The sequence below is a fragment of the Cynoglossus semilaevis genome, chromosome 10, assembly GCF_000523025.1.
Source record: "Cynoglossus semilaevis isolate Cse_v1.0 chromosome 10, Cse_v1.0, whole genome shotgun sequence".
Taxonomy (NCBI): domain Eukaryota; kingdom Metazoa; phylum Chordata; class Actinopteri; order Pleuronectiformes; family Cynoglossidae; genus Cynoglossus; species Cynoglossus semilaevis.
Window position 1 is genome coordinate 17,125,517 of NC_024316.1, and position 11,413 is coordinate 17,136,929.

The 11,413-nt window shown below is 39.8% G+C and overlaps 2 protein-coding genes across 2 annotated transcripts; both read left to right on the top strand.

The window, feature by feature from the left end:
• Window positions 1–32: 32 nt before the first annotated feature.
• On the top strand, window positions 33–8,505 carry LOC103385327 (forkhead box protein P1-B-like). The gene is given in 14 exon segments (XM_017036274.2): window positions 33–3,325; window positions 3,420–3,506; window positions 3,994–4,114; window positions 4,194–4,299; window positions 4,396–4,503; window positions 4,973–5,065; window positions 5,492–5,564; window positions 5,673–5,871; window positions 6,025–6,101; window positions 6,184–6,285; window positions 6,371–6,498; window positions 6,737–6,791; window positions 6,885–7,051; window positions 7,682–8,505. Coding segments are annotated over 14 exon segments (1,596 nt in total). The 5' UTR covers window positions 33–3,208; the 3' UTR covers window positions 7,845–8,505.
• Window positions 8,506–8,607: 102 nt separating this feature from the next.
• On the top strand, window positions 8,608–10,502 carry mdfic2 (MyoD family inhibitor domain containing 2). The gene is made up of 3 exons (XM_025059501.1): window positions 8,608–9,268; window positions 9,681–9,896; window positions 10,066–10,502. The coding sequence occupies exons 1-3, from the start codon at window positions 9,190–9,192 to the stop codon at window positions 10,326–10,328; spliced, it is 558 nt and encodes a 185-aa protein (XP_024915269.1). The 5' UTR covers window positions 8,608–9,189; the 3' UTR covers window positions 10,329–10,502.
• The last annotated feature ends 911 nt before the right edge of the window (window positions 10,503–11,413 follow it).

Sequence of the window (11,413 nt, forward strand, 5' to 3'; positions counted from 1 at the left end):
CCAGCTGCAGCTGTTCTAGGCAAAATCAAGAGGGTGTTGGGTGTTAGCATAGTCAGCGCCATAAAACAATAACTCGATTGTGGCGATAATGAACATACACACTGCATGTTGCATAACGTCACTGCTACCACTGAAGGTACAGTGTGTGTGTGTGTGAACAACATCCAGTGGTTGAATGTCCTTCCTCTCACCTTCTTTATCAAAGTTTCAACAAACATCAAACAAAAAACATTGGTTTGTCAACTAATGGCTAACCTGAAACCCAGTGATTTCACTCCAGTCGTTTCCTTATCAGCTTTAATCTTATGTTTATTATAACAAAGTGCAGCATATGTTAAGGATTCAATGCTGAGTTTGTAGGATGATTAAAAAAGGGAGAGTGAATATTTTAGGGTTCACTTCTGTCTTCCTCTGGTTTAAGAAGTCACTCAGAGAAAACGGAATTAAACGATGAGTCATAAGAAACCAACCTGTTTATCGTGTTAATCTTGTAAATTATGATCCAAGTTACAGATTAGTTGGGAATGACACATTCAGGGAACACTGTATAAACTTTAAACTTTTTTTTATAGATGTCCTTGGTGTTTCATTTTCTTTTAATTGATTTATTTTTACATGTAAAAAGATCCCAGAACCTCTGACGGTGTCTGTTTCATTTTCTCTGTACTGCTGTGTTTAATATTTATGCTGAAGTGACCACACAGAGAGTTTTGTATTGAATTTTTTGAAAGGAGAAGCTGGAGAACAATCGCCTGCTGAGCACAGAGAGCCATTTTATATTCTGTGTTTTTTTTTTTTAAATCTTGTTTTGTTTGTGTTAAAATATAAGTCAAATCTTTGACTGAGTAGTAACTTATCTTCTTAGCTGCCAGTCAGTTACAGAGTAAATGTTCATTGTGAGGGTAGTCCATGTCGATCACAATTAACTATTTTGTGACATTTTAAAGATAAAGAATTGCATAGCTGTAAATATGAAGGTTTAAAGGAGTAGGTTGATATGTTCTTTAAAATGCAAGTTCCGTTTACTAAAAAAAAAAAAGAGAGAAAATACGATGAACGGTCGTGGAGACGTCACTCTTCAGCACTCACACCCCTGAGTCCACATTAGTCAGTATTAAATCTCGTAAAGGAAAACATATTGTGTTTGTTTTCCAGCTAGTTTGCAGGGTTTCTATTTGCTGTCAGTCATCTCAAAGTTCACAAGACCAGTCTTGCGGGAACAGAAGTGTGTTTACACTCAGTTGCTCACTGGTATGACTTTCAACAATAACAACAACACAAGATGTTTGGACTTGCTGGCTGCCATGGCAACAGGGATTAGTCAAAGGCTGTTGTTGTGTTGATGGTGTCCACAGAAAAAGGGGAAAAAAACAGTGAGGCCAACTGGCTTATCTGGACGAGACCTATTTTCAATACTCTGGTGGTCACCTCTGCGAGTGTTGAGTTTCGTAGGGAAGGACGACGGAGGAAGAGGTCTGCTGTGTTTTTGTGAACCCAGGGCTCAGTGTGAAAATCACTGTCAGTTTGTTTACCCATTTCAAAACAGACACTGCCTCAGAGAGAGATGTTTGTTTGTGGATCAGACCTTAATTAAAATACGAATCTCCAGTTCTGTTTTCGTAAACAGACCCTGCATGCTTTTTTTTATTTATTATTTATATCCCTGTGCAATTTTTGATTACTGTTTATGTTTACAGTAAACATCCCTTGAGCTGTGAGCCTTGACAATGAGTGGGGGGAGGGTGTGGCAATTACAGCATTCCTAGCCGAGGATGTTGTTGTTTTCGTGGGGCTGGTTGTTTTCGTCCTCGTCGTTGTTGTTTTGATGAAGCTCACATTCCTCCCCCGGGGGCCTCCGGTGGTGGTGGTGTTGTTGTTGTTGTTGTTGTTGTTTGTTTAATTTTTAGCACAGAAGAAATGGAAGGCAGGCTCAGTCTGCAGGCATGACCTCCAAAGAAGAACCAATGAATAATAAGGCAGTATTCTCACTGAGTGACCATGAATTATTTTATAGGTTTGAGGAAGAGGCACACAAGCAGAATTCTAATGAATTTAGGCGGCGGCCAAAAAAAAAAAACAGAACTAATCAGCATCTCTTCAAATCATGGAAGGAACAATGCATAATATTACATTTTGTGATGGGTTTGTTAAATACACTGGTTTTCAACTATATTTTTTGAAGAAAAAAAACAAAAAACAAACCAGGTAAAACATTGCAAATCCAGGCTGACAGTTAGGTTTCTGATTTTAAGCTAAAAAATAATTCATCTTATTGTGAAACGTTGGCAAACAAAATAGCAACTGTTAGACAAAATTAAATAACCCCATGTCCTTGAAGCACTTTTTACAGGGGGGCAAGTCAAGGGCAAATAGAACTCATTCAACTGCCACCTTCGTCCCCCCCCCAGGCTGGACATTTTTGTGAAGGGGTTAGATTTGTTTAAATCTTGCAAATGTAAACGTTTGGTAATCCAACACCACAGACTCCACAGTTAACTCTTTCCTTTTAACTTCTATTTTTGCCAATAAAATATATAAATATAAACTAATGTCAAATTAATCTGGCAAAGTGGATCTCGAAAATAAAACGTCAGAGGGTTTTGTGGCTGTGGTGGTTGTAGGTCATTTTAAGCCTAGGTTTTTTTTTTGTATTTTTATTTTTCCACAAAGGGTTTAATTTCAGTTCTACACAGCAGCTATTTTGGTGGTGGTTAGAACATGTTAAAGCCACTCTATAAATCATTAGTTATCCCTATTGATTTGAAAAGAAAAACAATTAATTGAGACCAGCACATATCTTTAATTTTGTTCAATTGTTTTGCTAAATATAATGTACAAAATTGACACAATCTGTTAATAGATAATTTGAATTCTTAGAACTGTCCCTTTTCCATATATTTAAGGTGATTATTTCTGACATGAAATAATCCTCTGGATTATAGAGAGATGGCCTTTTGTTTATGTGTAAATCTACTGGGGTTTTGTTCCCATTGAAAAGATTGGGTGTGTTTTGTACACAATACACACAGACACACAACAACCTACATATTTCATATTTCAGTGTTTTGTTATTCAGACTGTCAATTTATCCTTTATTCCTTCAAATGGAGCACTTATTCCAAGTCTGTGGTGTTGATTGTAACTCATCTCTCCTTGTTATTATTGTTTTATTTCATTAAAACTGTAGGTTCCATTGTCCCTGCCTGTGATGACCCCACCAGCAGAGGCACCACAGCAACTTCAGCAGACACCACAGCAGCCCATTCTCAGCCCTCAGCAGCTCCAAGCTCTGCTCCAGCAGCAGAAAGCACTCATGTTACACCAGGTAACGCATGTTTGTACAGGCTCTATTTGTTTTTCCTCCGTTCATGGGTTTGTTTTTTTTCTAATCTCATATGTCACCATCATCTCTGCAGCAGCAAATTCAAGAGGTCTTCAAGACTCAGCAAGAGCAGCTCAACATGCAGTTGCTGCAGCAGAAGAACGCTGGGATCGTGAGCCAAGAGGTAACGTCCATTTCCTTACAGCTCATCACGGAGGTGAAGTCAAGCCAAATTACGTACGGGCTAAAAACTAACTTCTGCGTGCGAATCATTTTTGGCATAAAGAGCGAATGTAACACATGTTGCAGACCGATAAATGTTCAAGGTCACAACTGTCACTGCTTAGTTCCTGTTCCACAATGAAGAATTATTTTTCTCCTCATCTCTACAGCACCACCTTATGGTAGATGTGACTTTAGTCAAAGCCTTATCCAGTCAACACATTCTCAGACATTACTTCAAGTCTCGACTGTAATTAAACCACCAATCAGTGCACAACTAAAATTAATTTTCCTTGGTGCCCTGCCTGCGATAGCCTCCATGTTTGGGGACCACTGGTGTAGACAAAGTAAAGACAAACCTAAAAAAGTCCATCTGTCCACACTTTCTTTAGAGGTAGAATGAAAGGTCAAGTATCCTACCTTTACGACCAGTGTTGTGTCCTTCACAGCTGACGGCCCAACAGATTGCAATCCAGCAGCAGCTCCTTCAGATGCAGCAGCAACATCTCCTCAACCTTCAGAGACAAGGCCTTCTGTCGGTCCTCCCCAACAGTTCCTCCACAGCTGCAGGTACTCGTGCTCTTCATTTTGTACTCGTTACACCGCTGTGGCTCACAACACGACGATTCATGTGAACGTTACATTTCAGCTTCTGACATAAGCAGCGCCTTGTCTGTGGCCGGAGACGGCAGAGAGTCTTCCAATCATCTGACCTCTACCAATGGTCACTCTGCTCTTCTGAAAAGGAAAGAAAGGTGACACAGGTCATTTATAAATCCTTTTGTAGCCACAAAAAAAAAAATGGTAATAGAAAAAAGAAAATGGTAAAACTAACACTGTTTTTGTTGCAGTGGGACGGGAGATGACAACACACAGAACAGCCATCCTCTGTATGGAAACGGCATGTGTAAATGGCCTGGCTGTGAAACCGTCTTCGGAGACTTTCAAGGATTTCTTAAGTGAGTGACGGAAACGAGGTGTTCTTTAATAACATTTTTCACCTATAAAAACATCATACACACTAGTGACAAATTATTGGCAATCATCAGACTATCTGGGCAGCTGTGGATTAGAAGGTGGAACTTTGCTAATGGGTTGTGGGTTCAATATCAGACTTGGTTGAACATCACACCTCGCCTTAGAGAATTAAATAATATTCTATATAATAAATTTAAAAAAAAATTTCTTTTGTGGTGAAGATTTTAATTCCTATCCCTGAACGTTGTCGGCCGGAAAACAAGGGCAACACCCTGACCAAACAGGTCCTGCTGCCCGTCGTTACCGCTAGGCAGGGCACAGGTGTTGGTGGATATGCTGCCCTGCCTGCGGTCTGTGACCCGGGGATTCAGTTTTTAGTCTGCGTTGGGAAAATACTACAAATGCTCAATGGGGTTTTTTATTCCTGATTTGTGTTTCATTCCTCTGCAGACATTTGAACAGCGAACACACGCTGGACGACAAGAGTACGGCACAGTGTCGTGGGCAGCTGCAGGGGGTTAAGCAGCTGGAATTACAGGTAGAGTCCAATTTCATTTCTTTCACTTAAACCTTTTCTTTATATATATATATATGACTTAAAGGACTAACCTAATTTTTTTTAAAACTGTCACTTGTGTCACAAAGCAACAAAGGACTGACCTATTTTTTTTTTAAACTGTCACTTGTGTCACAAAGCAACAATTCTACACCATTGTCCAAAATATCTTAAAATTATTAGGTGAATTTGAAATCTCAATCAGTCATATCTTAAATTAGGTGAATTTGAAATCTCAATCAGTGTCAAATGCTGGTGTGTTTTCACCCTGAAAACTGAAGTGATGTCTTCAACTAATGACACCTCAACATGCCAGAAAAGAACTCAATCCCACACTGGACATCACTTCATCAAGTAGTGAACTAGCTTAACGTCAACTTCTATTGTGGTCGTCCGAGCTCACACAGCTGAAGAAGGCCATAGGAGCGACTGCAGGCCATGATGGCTCATCTTAAATCCTCTGAACCCAAAGCTGCGACGCAGCCTGTAAGTGCCTGCCATGGCTGTTTGCCTCCATTAAATTAAATACTGTTTTGCATGCTGTGAAACAGACACTTTGCCGAGTTGACGCGTTGTTGTCTGTTTTCTCCCCAGGTGAATCTTGTGTCTAATGTCTCCTTCTCCCAGACAAGGCTGCCCAAAGGCCCCGCCCCTCCCATGAGTCTGTCTCAGAGTGCCACAGCACCGTCCACGCCCCTGACACCGGTCTCTGAATCCTCCTCAGTCCTCACTCCCAATAGTGTGTTCACTGGTACCCCCGTACGGAGACGGTACAGTCGCTCTGTGAGCCAAGGTAACGGTCACATGACGCAAAGATAATTTTATTTTCCTGCTAAGAAAATAGTTGAATTTATTTTATAGTCACTGATTCTTTCTCCAAAGTCATTCTTGTCAACATTATATATCATCATGTGCTGAAAAACCGCTGCTTGTTGCCATTTTACAGATATCATTGACAATAAAGAGTTCTACTTAAGCACAGAAGTCAGACCTCCGTTCACATACGCCTCTCTCATCAGACAGGTATCCACTCATCAGGTTAAGAACATTAAAACACTACAGAAAATACAGTGCAGTGTTGATCTTATGAACTCATGTCCTTCAGGCAATATTTGAATCACCTCGAAACCAGCTGACGCTAAATGAAATCTACAACTGGTTTACAAGAAACTTTGCATACTTCAGGCGCAATGCAGCTACGTGGAAGGTATGTAGTCAGCCTCACTGTTTAGTTTTTGTCGTTACATTAAAATTTGCATTTGTTAAAGGTTCTCTCTCCTTCCTTCCCTTAGAACGCGGTCCGACATAACCTCAGTCTCCACAAATGTTTTGTACGTTTGGAGAACGTTAAAGGAGCGGTGTGGACGGTGGATGAGATCGAGTTTCACAGACGAAGGCCCCAGAAAACTGGGGGTAACGGGTGGGTGCAGTCATTTTGCGTTTCCATACTGTAGTGGTTATCACTCTTGCCTCACACACAGAAGGTCCTGGGTTCGAGAGAAACCACATATTTTGTCAGCTGTAAACACAACAGTTTTCCCAGTTTGTAATCAATAAAGTTCCCATCATCATATCGGTTCATTTTATTGAAGGGTTTTATCTAAACGCATTCTCATAGTGAATGTAATATAACGTGCTGATTATTGTGTATTTAACAGATCAATAATGAAGACTTCTCAGAATCGTCAGAGTTTAGCAGGATCTGCTGCTCAGGTAATGAAACGCCTATATATTAAATTTAAATGTATTCAGTCTCTGATTCCATGACTATCCCATTAACTGAAGAGTGTGTGACCTGTTTAACAGTGTGGTGGTCTGGAAGGCAACAGCGCCCTCTATCAACATGGCCCGATGGGCAGCATCCCGCTTCACTCACTGCCTCACATTCTTCAAGAGCAGATGAACGGGGCCCTGGCTAATGGATCTGGATACCACAGTGACAGCAGCGCCACCCAGTCTCCTCCACAGGCACTGTAAGTCTTTGCTGTTCTACTCTGTTGATGTGGTTCAATGTAAATATTAGGGAACACGTGAGGACCTGGCGTCTTGGTATAATATACGGGTCACAACCAATGTTTTTAAGTGCATACTGCCACCTACTGTACTAGAGTTTGTAGTCTCATGGTATGACCGCTGACTTTTTAAGTTAATGATGAAAAATTGTCAAAGATCTGTATAAATTTCCAACCGATTCACAATGCATCCCTAATCAGACCAAACTTTAACACATTGGCAGATGATGCAAAATTGTCAAAGATCTGTATAAATTTCCAACCGATTCACAATGCATCCCTAATCAGACCAAACTTTAACACATTGGCAGAATGACACACACTGTATATGCAATAATTCCACTGTCCATCCACTTGCTCTAATACACATGTTGTCATTTACACACACTGCGGGGAAAAGTTTCCGTTTCACTGAAGCTTTTTAAACTTGAAATACTATGTCAAGCAAATCTTGGAAAGTTCTACTAGGAAATATCTTTAGCATAATTCTCTTGACATTTTTATAGATTTAAAAATATAAACAGGGTGACCGCCCTAGTAAATACTATCTTCAGAACTCCTAATAGTTCTTTTGCATGTGCTTCACTGTAGCATCAAAGAGGAGCAGGAGGACGAAGAGATCTCTGAAAACTACCCCTATGAATCTCCTGAAAGCACGTACGATCACTGTCACAGCCCGGAGACGAACCAGGATGAAGAACACAGCAGCCCGGGGAGGTACAACCTTCACCTGGATCGTGTGCCTTCCCTCTGATGATGAGGTCCTGGTCCACTCACAGGCTGTGTGACTTTGTGTTCTACAAACAACTTTACCTAAATAACCAAACCACTATGTTCATGGGATGGTTTTTGTTTTTGTTTTTTTCCCCCCCAATTCTTGGTCACGATTTATCTGCCTATTATTTTATCATCTCTTATCTCTCTGTACAGTAACATGGATGTCACAAAAAACACAGTTGTGAATTTTGTCTTTGATTTTTTTTTTTTATATATGTATCTGTACGCAAATGACCTTGATGAGGAGATAGGCCAAAGGAAAGGGAACATAGATAGTTAGCACTTCACAACAAAACATTTCTCTCCTCTTTGTAGCCTCTGTATGTCATGCTGGGAGGACACACTACCTGATGTTATTTTATTATTCATTGTGTTGAAAAAAAAATAAAGATGAAGTAAAGAAATAATGCTTTAAAAAAATTTAAAATGTTCACTGCCAACATGATCGAAAAATTTGCATTTGTGCCATAATCATGTGATCAAAAAGAAGATTTTAGCTTCTTTATACTTGTTGGTCTTTTTCCATGAACATTGTCATAACTTGCTCAGACGGAGCCTGTAAGAGTAGATACTATAGATTTGCCGTTATTGTAAACCAATGCATCTCTGAATAATAAATTCCCTATGATATATGTAAATACTGTGTCTTGGTGGTAAATATTGAACAGAGTTTTTACGTAATAAAAACACAGCAGGGAGCAGGTTTTTTTTTTTTCTTCTTTTTTTAAACCTGATAACGGCGTCTCTTCTCTCAGTCAACAGTAATGACTTTTTAATGGAAGGTAATGGAAGAAAGCAAATGGCCTGGGTGGCGAACTTTCCACTGTGGTATTTTAACATTCTATAAATTCACCTCAGCTCAGCAGCAGGAGGCTGTGGTTTGCAGGACCTTGGCGGTGACTAAGGTAATTATTAAGGACTGCGGTGAGATTATTACAGGCTGTTAATGTCCGTCAGGACCAGACCTGCCAAAATTTCAGTTGTTAGACGAGCGGCTTGGTTTATTGTTTCTATCACTTTAATCTCTTAATTGAGTGGAAATTCTGGGCACGGCAGAGTCGTAGTTTTGCGTCGTGACTGGCAGATATCGATCTGTGTGAAGTGTGCTCAAAGTGTGGGTGTGCGCATGGTAATGGGATGTGCTTGAGCTCGACCACTAAGGGATTACCGTAGCAGAGGCTTTGCATTGTTTGATTGTTAACCAGTGCAGACGGATCTTTAATCAATTTAGTTTTATCTGAATTCCTGGAGTTCATTGTTAATGGTTGATTCTCCACAGTAGTCCTCATCGCATTTATTTATTTTTTTCTCCACTTTACAAGATGATGACTCCTTCGCAGCCGTCACGGAATGATCAGGATTGTTTTCAGCTCCAGAGACAAAGGGACGATGACTCTAACGGTACGTTACTAGGGTAATTTTTTTATAACTTCTCAAGTCCATTTTCTCATTAAACTAGAAGTTCTTTATAGTCAATCTCAGTTTTAAAGACTTTTAAAAATATTATATTACAAGAATTATTTCAGTGGTAGAATAAAGTAGTGATGTGCATTTAAAATCTTAAATTGGATACAAAACCACAGTTCATCTTCCAGATATTCTCTCCATATAAAAACTTCAGGTTCTGGGCTGTCACATATTAAATATATGGACTAGATACAAAAAAAGTGTCACTTACAATTACGCTTACATGTCCTCCAAAAACATGCTTAATGTTTTTAAAAGACTAAAAAAAAGTGCTTTTGATGATGCTCTTACTTTAAACAAGGTTGACGGAGAACCTTGCTTTTTTTTTATTAAATCACTGTCAAAGGAAACAGCACTAAAGTGGCGACAGGTGGATCCAGCCTGGGCCAGAGCCAGAGCAGCACCAACTCAGAACCAGACACGCTGAACATAGACTGCAAATCCCATGAGCCTCAGGGGGCCAGGGAAAGGCCTGACTCAAGTCTCTCCACATGTTCTGACAAATTTAAGAGCAGCAGCAGTAATTATTCCTCAGACGATTCCTACCTGCCTGGATCTGGAGGTACTACTGTATTTACAGACGATAAATGATAACCATGTTGTCAAAAAGTTCGCAAGACCCCCATGGGGGTCGCATACACAGTTGAAAACCTCTGTAGCAGATATTGTAGGGTTAGTTTTTACCATTGAGCTGTTAACTTTCTTACTGACCTCATATGTTTTTGTTTTAGAGGATTGTGCTGCTCTCCTGCTTACCTGTCTGTATTGTCGATTCCACGAGTTCATGGCCCTGCTGCCTGGTACGTGTGTGAGGGCGGTGCGACGGTGTTTTCCTTCCTACAAATACATCATTGCATCCGGGGTAATGGACGAGCAGGGTCTTGACTGCTGTGGTCATCAACTGGAGCTGGAGTGTAATTTATTCAACTCTTGCCAGGACCCCTCAGAACTGGTGGAGTTGGCAATGGAGATCTCGGAGGTGTGCTACCGCTGAGCTGCTCACCACAAGCCTGCACATATGGCATCATCATCAGTTTAAAAAAAAAAACACTGCATGTGCAAATATACTGTACCATGTGTCTCACAAAACTGTTTAAAACCTGTTAATAAAACACTACAGCAAATTTGAAAAATGGCACAAACGGTCACTTTTTATAATTCTTTGCACACACTTGTGTTAAGGTATATACACAACTCCTGTGTTCTAAACTTGCTTTAATTTACAATTTAGAACAATAGTCCACGTGAATCATTGTATTAATTCAAAACAAATTAAAGCTTTGAGTGAAAACAAAAATCTCAGTTTGGACATTATTGTAATTCGTTGTATTTAAAGGGTTTAAAACGCGACCTTTTGTCAGTTTAAACAGCGACCTTTTACCAGAGCATACAAAAACAAAAACCACAGATTGTGTGATTTAGTACTACAGTATTTTTTTTCGGCCTGAATCTGTTAAAAAAAGTCAGTTTAAACTGCGACCTTTTACAGAAATATAAAAAACAAAAGCCACAGATTGTGTGATTTAGTACTAAAATACTTTTTTTCGGCCTGAATCTGTTAAAAAACAACTTAAAAACCGTTTGCTGTTTTACCTTACTCCATAAGCGAAGCCTTCACTCGAATCTGTCATTTTCTTGAAAGTTCCATCCTGTTTTCGTTTTGTTTATGAAGCCTTCACTCGAATCTGTCAAGTTCCATCCTGTTTTCGTTTTGTTTAAGACGTCTTTTCGCTCGAATGGGCATTGTTATCATTAATTATGGATCGATGTTATGGTCATAATTATTTTTCGGGTGTAGTTGTTTGAAACATACGACTTAAACAAACAGACGTCATCGCACACCTGATTTAATCTCGCTAATTATTTGACGCCTCAAGTCTGAGTGGACACAGAGCAGCAACAAGCACCTGTTGATCCACGTCTGCCCCCTTCGGTGCAGCATGGTACTGTTTTTCTTGCTGATCACCTTTTCGTCGCGATTTAAGTAAAATCAGCTTGAAAAAAAAACATTTCAACTAATCTGTTGAAGATATTCTGTATGGAAGGTCACGGTGTAAGATAAACGTGCAAACAGTGTAT

Excerpts from the sequence above, each read along its gene's own strand:
- mdfic2 (XM_025059501.1), top strand. The coding sequence starts at position 9,190 with ATGATGACTCCTTCGCAGCCGTCACGGAATGATCAGGATTGTTTTCAG. Across the intron at positions 9,269-9,680 it reads AAGGGACGATGACTCTAACG|GAAACAGCACTAAAGTGGCG; the intron begins GTACGTTACTAG and ends TCACTGTCAAAG. Across the intron at positions 9,897-10,065 it reads CTACCTGCCTGGATCTGGAG|AGGATTGTGCTGCTCTCCTG; the intron begins GTACTACTGTAT and ends TTTTTGTTTTAG.